The following is a 10,000-nucleotide window of genomic DNA, read 5'->3' on the forward strand; positions in this document are numbered from 1 at the left end:
TGGAGAGAGGAAGCGTGAATCCCATCTATCAACGCCTCGCTTTCTTCCTTCTCCTCTTCATCCTCAAAGTCATCTGGATACTCAGTTTGGTCACCGTGGCAACATTGGGAAAACACTGTAAGAGACAAAACATGTTGTGAGTTTGCTATGTTTTTATTGCAGATTCTGCGTACAAACTCAAACTTTGTCATTTCTAATGGCCAGATGATTACATTTGACTTCCTAGAACAAGCACAGAGGTGCAAAGACTTATTAGAATAAAGTGACGTTTGAGGAACTTGTGGTTTAGCTTGTGCAGCTGTAGCAAGTATGGACTTTTTAGTTCAAGTAGTGAAAAGCTAAGTGTCCCATTTTTTCCCCTCATGGTATCATGACCCCTTCGAAACTATTATTGAGGTGGACAGTCTTGTTTCGCTTTCTGATTTGAATTCCCCCTCGAAACTTCTGGGTTAGTGTTTATGATTAATATTTGACAAATAGCAGCCAAAAATACCCTCTGTGAATATGCAACCACAGAGTACACAAGTCCATCCAGCTAAAAGGTCACTTCTTTCTAAAGATGCCCGATATCGCCTGATATTGGCATGAAAATGAAACATCAGAGCATAACAGTAGTGTTTTTCTGCCAGAAAATGATATCTGATAATGTATTGCCCGGATTTTATGCAAAGGAATGGATGGCGAGTGATGACCTCATCAATCTGTGCCCTGCTGCTCGAGTCCTGAGCAAAACCTGAAAATCTGACCATATTAGTCCAGTGCTTCGGTCACTGCACTGGCTTCCTGTCACTCAGAGAATAGACTATAATACGGCTCTGCTTGTTTGAATTGCCTTGCGTACAAATTGTTCTCTAAAAATAAACTTGCCTTTCCTTACAGTACCAATGCCATCCATCCATCATCTTCCGCTTATCCGAGGTCGGGTCGCGGGGGCAGCAGCCCAAGCAGGGAAGCCCAGACTTCCCTCTCTCCAGCCACTTCGTCTAGCTCTTCCCGGGGGATCCCGAGGCGTTCCCAGGCCAGCCGGGAGACATAGTCTTCCCAACGTGTCCTGGGTCTTCCCCGTGGCCTCCTACCAGCTGGACGTGCCCTAAACACTTCCCTAGGGAGGCGTTCGGGTGGCATCCTGACCAGATGCCCGAACCACCTCATCTGGCTCCTCTCGATGTGGAGGAGCAGCAACTTTACTTTGAGCTCCTCCCGGATGGCAGAGCTTCTCACCCTATCTCTAAGGGAGAGCCCCGCCACACGGCGGAGGAAACTCATTTCAGCCGCTTGTACCCGTGATCTTATCCTTTCGGTCATGACCCAAAGCTCATGACCATAGGTGAGGATGGGAACGTAGATCGACCGGTAAATTGAGAGCTTTGCCTTCCGGCTCAGCTCATTCTTCACCACAACGGATCGATACAACGTCCGCATTACTGATCCGCCTGTCGATCTCACCATCCACTCTTCCCCCACTCGTGAACAAGACTCCTAGGTACTTGAACTCCTCCACTTGGGGCAGGGTCTCCTCCCCAACCCGGAGATGGCACTCCACCCTTTTCCGGGCGAGAACCATGGACTCGGACTTGGAGGTGCTGATTCTCATTCCGGTCGCTTCACACTCGGCTGCGAACCGATCCAGTGAGAGCTGAAGATCCCGGCCAGATGAAGCCATCAAGACTACATCATCTGCAAAAAGCAGAGACCTAATCCCGTGGCCACCAAACCGGATCCCCTCAACGCCTTGGCTGCGCCTAGAAATTCTGTCCATAAAAGTTATGAACAGAATCGGTGACAAAGGACAGCCTTGGCGGAGTCCAACCCTCACTGGAAACGTGTCCGACTTACTGCCAGCAATGCGGACCAAGCTCTGACACTGATCATACAGGGAGCGGACTGCCACAATAAGACAGTCCGGTACCCCATACTCTCTGAGCACTCCCCACAGGACTTCCCGAGGGACACGGTCGAATGCCTTCTCCAAGTCCACAAAGCACATGTAGACTGGTTGGGCAAACTCCCATGCACCCTCAAGAACCCTGCCGAGAGTATAGCGCTGGTCCACAATTCCACGACCAGGACGAAAACCACACTGTTCCTCCTGAATCCGAGGTTCGACTATCCGGCGAAGCCTCCTCTCCAGTACACCTGAATAAACCTTACCGGTGCCAATGCATCTATGCAAATCTGAAGACACAGTAAATGAGCGTCACAGAACAAAGATAACTCTTCATTCTACCAAGATATTTTGGTAGAGTCCTTTGGTCAATAAAGGCAAGTTTAGTACAGAATAACTTTAAAGAGGACGTACATTTTTGGGGGAATTGTGCCTATCATTCACAATCCCTTTATATGTAAGACAAGAACACAGATGTTATTTGTTTTTTTTATGCATTCTAAGCGGCTAAATACGGCAAGTACAAGCTGGATAAAAATGCAACGAATTGGGTGTATACTATTCCGCTCATAAATCCTTCTAAAAAAAACATCCAAAAACTGCCAACAATACTCCATTTACATCCCGTGACCTGAATATTGACCAAGTATTTGTCATGACCGTGTTTTTGTTATGTTCTGTTATTTTTGGACTCCCTTATTCCTGTTTTGTGCACCTCTGGGTTTGTTTTGGTTTCTATGGGGGATTAATTTGGTTCACCTGCCTTTGGTTAGTGGTCGGCACGCTCACCTGCAGTCGACCACTAATCAGAGAGCTATTTATTCACCTCTCTCGCCACACTCGTCCTGGCTTCTTTGTTTGCTTCATGCAACAGTTACGCTTGTAGTTCTTGTCTTTCTGGGGGACAGCATGGCGAAGTTAGGAGAGTGGCCGTGCCAGCAATCTGAGGGTTACTTGTTCAATCCCCACCTTCTACCATCCTAGTCACGTCCGTTGTGTCCTTGGGCAAGACACTTCACCCTTGCTCCTGATGGGTCCTGGTTAGCGCCTTGCATGGCAGCTCCCGCCATCAGTGCGTGAATGTGGGTGTGAATGGGTGAATTTGGAAATAGCGTCAAAGGCGCTTTGGGCTCCTTAAAAAGGGGTAGAAAAACACTATACAAGTAAAACCATTTACCATTTTTTTTTACCGAATGTATGCTTCCTGTGCTAAGACCTTGGCTTCCCACGTTTTCCTTCTGCTTGTTTTGTGTTTTTGGTACGTGTTTAATTTTGAAGATTAAACCATGTTCCTACCTGCAAGTCCTGTCCGGAGTGATTCGTTTGCATCCCGGGGGAACAAACCTCGCAACAAGCTGCGACCCCCCCCTCAACCCTGCCGTAACAGTATTAGCAAAAACAGGAGCTAACGAGCTCATGCTGCTATATTGACATATTGAGCGGGTGAGCTGTTGCGATGGCCTCTGAGCTAATGAAAGTTAATTCTAGATCATAAATTGTATAGTAAAAGGCCTCGGCCATAAAGCGAAAAGTTGATAAACTTTGACATGCGAATTATACTTAAAGATGGCGAGAAACACTTGAAAAGAAGCTCGCGTTAGCTGCATTTGTTCTTATGCTTTGTGAGGATTATAAATAATTCTTCATCTAAACAGGATGATGTAAACATACCATCAGTTAGCCTTCCACTGAGAGCAGACATTTAACAGCAAGTGATTGTTTTATTAAGTTTGTAGTCTGTATTTCTTGTTCATCACTTAGCTATACAGCTATATGATTGTTCAGTGTTTCATTAAAGTTGGATCTATTTATCACACACATTCTAAAATTTGAAGCTCTTCCACTTCAAGCTCAAAAATATAAGGTTCTAAAATCATTATTTGTCCTAAAGTAGGGGTTGTTGTCGCTCATGAAGTCTGCTATGATTAGAAGTAGTTTTGTTGTTGAAGAAAAAAGCAAACGTTGTGATGTGTCTGTGAAATAAATACTACGTCATATGATTAAAATGAGCAAAATACCTCAATATTACATGTTATTATGAATGTGCCTGATACTACATTACACATATACTTATAGCGTGTGTATGAAACAATGATGTTTTTTGTATGTTTTTTAAAGCGCTTTATAGGCAGTATAGTGCGACTTTCTTTGGCTCCATTGTTAGCTGACTTTTGCAAGTGTTTATGTTTTAGAATGCATTAAACAAAGAGAAACCTATGTCCTTGTCTTGTTAATGATAGACTACATTCCAAAATAAGTTAAGTTCCCCTTTTAAAACACCGATCTAACCCAATCAAACAACTAAAGGATGAACTAGGACAGACATTTTAATATTTATTCTCTGTCAGGGGTGTCCAACGTGTTTTCATTGGAGACCACACCACAGTTACGGCTGCTCTCGGAGAGCCGCTTGTAACAATGAATATATATATGACTATTAATGTACAACCGCCCCATATTATCACAAAATTGCCTCTACCATTTGATTGTTTGTATTTTTTTTTTTTTTTTTTTTTTGCGTACAGATCGATGCCTAACTTGCTTTGAAATCATGTGTAAGAGGACCTGTAGATATTTAAGAATGTATTTTTTTATTTTAACAACACAACATATGAGAATATAATATTGTTTGTTACATGATCTGATAATATTCAAGTTTAAAAGAAATATAGTACAATAGCATGAACACATGCATTATTTTTTTCAGTTTTGTCAGAATTGGAAAAACATACATGTTTGGTAAGAAAGATGAAGATGAAACAGCGCTTGATCAAAAGGCTGTTTGCAACTTTGCCTAAGTTACATTTTTATAAGCAAAAAATATAACAAAAACTTTATTGGCTAGCTTGTGTTACCATCGGTGGTTTAACCGCACACATTAATTTTACCATTGTTTATTACTAAGTTTATGATATATAAAAAAAAAAAATACCGATCCAAGTAAAAATATTGGTATTTACAGAAGTCACTCAACCTGTCTCGTTTAAACGAACGCGCAGGAAGCGCGTGCACACACACACGTAGCAAAGCAGCGCAAAAGAAGCAACAAACAATTTGCAGTCATGTTGGTGTTATGACAGAATCTACATTCAATGGCAACTACCGCTAGCGATCCAAATCCCTATCATTAGCTAACAACACCCAAAGCTAATGCGTGTGCATGTGTTACGTACATACAGTGGGGCAAAAAAGTATTTAGTCAGCCACAGATTGTGCAAGTTCTCCCACTTAAAATGATGACAGAGGTCTGTAATTTTCATCATAGGTACACTTCAACCGTGAGAGACAGAATGTGAAAAAAAATTCCAGGAATTCACATTTATTTGTAAATTATGGTGGAAAATAAGTATTTGGTCAACCATTCCAAACTCTCACTGATGGAAGGAGGTTTTGGCTCAAAATCTCACGATACATGGCCCCATTCATTCTTTCCTTAACACGGATTAATCGTCCTGTCCCCTTAGCAGAAAAACAGCCCCAAAGCATGGTGTTTCCACCCCCATGCTTCACAGTAGGTTTGGTGTTCTTGGGATTCAACTCAGTATTCTTGTTCCTCCAAAAACGACAAGTTGAGTTTATACCAAAAAGTTATATTTTGGTTTTATCTGACCACATGACATTTTCCCAATCCTCTGCTGTATCATCCATGTATCCATTTTGGTATAAACTCAACTCGTCGGGTTTGGAGGAAGAAGATTACTGAGTTGCATCCCAAGAACACCATACCTACTGTGAAGCATGGGGGTGGAAACATCATGCTTTGGGGCTGTTTTTCTGCTAAGGGGACAGAACGATTGATCCGTGTTAAGGAAAGAATGAAAGGGGCCATGTATCGTGAGATTTTGAGCCAAAACCTCCCTCCATCAGTGAGAGCTTTGAATGGTTGACCAAATACTTATTTTCCACTATAATTTACAAATAAATTCTTTAAAATTCCTACAATGTGAATTCCTGGATTTTTTTTTCACATTCTGTCTCTCACAGTTGAAGTGTACCTATAATGAAAATTACAGACCTCTGTCATCATTTTAAGTGGGAGAACTTGCACAATCGGTGGCTGACTAAATACTTTTTTGCCCCACTGTAATTACATCATTACGTCCTACTATGCATTTACTCTTCTTCGGTTTAAACCAGATGTTTAAACAGACCACTTTATTTACCTTATAAGATAACTGTAAATGCTGATCTTTCTTTTTTTTTTTTTGGTACAATGCGACCCCAGCTCTTTGTGATTACTTATTGATGTCCATTTTTTCCCAGTAAACAAAGTGAATTCACATTCAGCCAGTAGGTGCAACTTGATGCCCTAGTTTGTGTAATACAGTTGGTTAATTCGTGATGTAATTGTGCCTCTGCAAGTTATTGTACAAAAGATCAGCAGTGGTGATCTGAACCACATCTACTTGCAGGACTTGGTCCTCACAGATGTAAGTGGTTTACATGCGGTGGCTGTGGTGCTTTTGTTTAAAACATTGACGCAGTGAACTTTGCCAGCGGAGTTTTGTTGTTGATGTAACATTCATGCTGGCGGAACCAGTACGGGTTTCACTTTTAGAAGGTATTTTGAACTTGATTTGCACCAATGATAAGAACGTTTGTTGCTGCAATACTAACAAGTTACCTCAGTTTTATTTAAAGTTCTGTTTGGAAGTGAAATTGGAAGCCTCTCAGACCGTTTAACAAAGCTTAATTGTGTCTTCTATCTTAAGCCTTAGCCTGGATGTGATTTATCTTCATTCATATATGATAAGACAATGGTTTTCATTTATTATTTTAACGTTTTTATAATTAATTTGCACACTTGCCAACCCTCCCAAATTTTCCGGGAGACTCCCGAAATTCAGCGTCTCTCCCGAAAACCTCCCGGGACAAATTTTCTCCCAAAAATCTCCCTAAATTCAGGCGGCGCTGGAGGCCACGCCCCCTTCAGCTCCATGCGGACCCGAGTGACGTGTCGACAGCCTGTTTTCACGTCTGCTTTTCCACAATATAAACAGTGTGCCTGCCCAATGACGTTATAACTGTAGAATGATCGAGGGCAAGTTCTTGGTTTCTTATTTGGGTTTATTGTGAGGCAGTCTCATTAACGTCCTCCCAGCGCGGCAACAACACACAACAACAGCAGTCACGTTTTCGTCTACCGTAAAGCAGTTTGTCTGCCGTAAACAGCAATGTTGTGACACTCTTAAACAGGACAATACTGCCATCTACTGTGCATGCATATGTGACAATAACATCTACAGCTTTTAGAGCAGTGGTTCTCAACCTTTTTTCAGAGATGTACCCCCTGTGAATATTTTTTTAATTCAAGTACCCCCTAATCAGAGCAAAGCATTTTTGGTTGAAAAAAAAAAAGATAAAGAAGTAGAATACAGCATTATGTCATCAGTTTCTGATTCATTAAATTGTATAACAGTGCAAAAAATTGCTCATTTGTAGTGGTCTTTCTTGAACTATTTGGAAAAAACGATATAAAAATAACTAAAAACTTGTTGAAAAATAAACAAGTGATTCAATTATAAATAAAGATTTCGACACATACTGCGATGAGGTGGCGACTTGTCCAGGATGTACACCGCCTTCCGCCCAATTGTAGCTGAGGTAAGCACCAGTGCCCCCCGCAACCCCAAAGGGAATAAGCGGTAGGAAATGGATGGATGGATAGCTGTAAATAAACTCCTCCCCTCTTAACCACGCTTCCAACAACGCCCCACCCGCCCCTTGCCCAGCCCCGGACCACGCCCCCATCCCCCACACTCCCCACTTCCCTAAATCAGAGGTCTCAAGGTTGGCAAGTATGAATTTGTACATATTTGAATAATTTATCTATGTAAAATACATATTTGAACAATTTAGCTATGTAAAATAAGTGATTGAAACAAGTAACATATTTTCGTTTTGACAAGTCAATGAAATATATTGTTAGGAAAAAAACTACTTAAACTTTGTCTTCAGTTACTTAAACCTGCCTAGATGTCAGTTTTTGGAGAGCAGCGTGGAATAATGTGCAGAAAACGAGAATGGATACACGTGGTCCTCGGCTTACGACGTTCCGTATTATAACGTTTAATGGTTATGAACACACTGCCATAAATTAACTGCAACTTAAAAGGCACATATAGTGATTGTAATCTACTTTGAAAACACTTCCAAGTCGTCTGGATGATATGTATTGGATATGTGTTGGTGTAAATGTTACAAACATGTTGCTTGGCGGTCACATTTATAACCTGTTTGTTGAGTCTGTCTGCAAGATGTTGGTTTTTGAAAATGTTCGAAAATTACAAATGAAACGACGCTCCACCTTTTCCTATCTAATCATAATTTATCCTTCAAAAATGTACACTGTTTAAATTTATGTATTGTAAGTTGTTTTTTCTCGGACGCGGTCGAAAATAAGATTCTTAAATAAAAAAATAAAAAAATAAAAATTACAAATCCTGCTCAGTGGCCTTGTGGTTAAGAGTTTCCGCCCTGAGATCGGTAGGTCGTGAGTTAAAACCCCAGCCGAGTCATACCAAAGACTATAAAAATGGGACCCATTACCTCCCTGCTTGGCACTCAGCATCAAGGGTTGGAATTAGGGGTTAAATCACCAAAATGATTCACGAGCTTGGCCACCGCTGCTGCTCACTGCTCTCCTCACCTCACAGGGGGTGGACCAAGGGAATGGGTCAAACGCAGAGAGTAATTTCACCACACCTAGTGCATGTGACTATCAGTGACACTTTAACTTTAGCTTTATGTATATTCACCCAGCCACACCAGCATGAGACCTTGAAATGTTTTAAACTGTTTTTAACTTTTTAACTGCTTTTTATCCAACAAATTGCTTTTAGCTGTATATACCGTATTTCCTTGAATTGCTACTGGGGCGCTAATTAATTTAAAACCTCTTCTCACTCTTGCGCTTACCAAAGGCATGCGGTAAAAGTAAGCATGCGCTAATTATTTTAAAACCTCTTCTCACTCCGGCACTTACCAAAGGTATGCAGAAAAAATTTGAGTGTGATCTAAGCTTGGACCTCAAATCCTACTGAATAGCTCTTAATCTTCTTCCCTCTATGCGATTTCAAATTACCGGTATTGAAATCAGCCTCCTCCATTTTGAAATAGATGACATGGGAAGTGTCACTTGTGACATCACGAGTTTGACCAGGCGGTAATACTAAGCATGTGCCAATTATTTTGGGAAGCGAGTTTGACCCGGCAGTAATTCAAGGCAGGCGCATACTTTATGCCCTGCGGAAATTCAAGGAAATACGGTGTGTGTATATATATATATATGTATATATATATATATATATATAAATGATAAATAAATGGGTTGTACTTGTATAGCGCTTTTCTACCTTCAAGGTACTCAAAGCGCTTTGACACTACTTCCACATTTACCCATTCACACACACATTCACACACTGATGGAGGGAGCTGCCATGCAAGGCGCTAACCAGCACCCATCAGGAGCAAGGGTGAAGTGTCTTGCTCAGGACACAACGGACGTGACGAGGTTGGTTCTAGGTGGGATTTGAACCAGTGACCCTCGGGTTGCGCACGGCCACTTTCCCACTGCGCCACGCCGTCCCTATATATATATATATATATATATATATATATATATATATATATATATATATATATATATATATATATATATATATATATATATATATATATATATATATATATATATATATATATATATATATATATATATATATATATATGTAGGTGTGGGAAAAATCACAAGACTACTTCATCTCTACAGAACTGTTTGATGAGGGGTTCCCTCAATCATCAGATTTTTTTTTTTCTCCTGATGATTGAGGGAACCCCTCATGAAACAGTTCTGTAGAGATGAAGTAGTCTTGTGATTTTTCCCACACCTACATATTGCGCTCTACCACGGTATCGAGCAATATTCTCTGGATAATCCAATCAAGACATATATATATATATATATATATATATATATATATATATATATATATATATATATATATATATATATATATATATATATATATATATATATACAAACATATATATATATAGGTGTGGGAAAAAATCACAAGACTACTTCATCTCTACAGATCTGTTTCATGAGGGGTT

The 10,000-nt window shown here is 40.6% G+C and overlaps 1 protein-coding gene across 1 annotated transcript in view; it reads right to left on the reverse strand.

The window, feature by feature from the left end:
• Positions 1-10,000, reverse strand: part of nek12 (NIMA-related kinase 12) — a 14,095-nt gene that overhangs the window by 85 nt on the left and 4,010 nt on the right. The window contains exon 2 of the mRNA XM_061902176.1: positions 1-115. This exon is cut by the window's left edge and continues 85 nt beyond it. Coding sequence (XP_061758160.1) covers positions 1-115 — 115 coding nt within the window. The remainder of the gene's footprint in view (positions 116-10,000) is intronic.

Source organism: Nerophis ophidion, linkage group LG05 (assembly GCF_033978795.1).
Source record: "Nerophis ophidion isolate RoL-2023_Sa linkage group LG05, RoL_Noph_v1.0, whole genome shotgun sequence".
In the NCBI taxonomy this organism is placed as follows: Eukaryota; Metazoa; Chordata; class Actinopteri; order Syngnathiformes; family Syngnathidae; genus Nerophis; species Nerophis ophidion.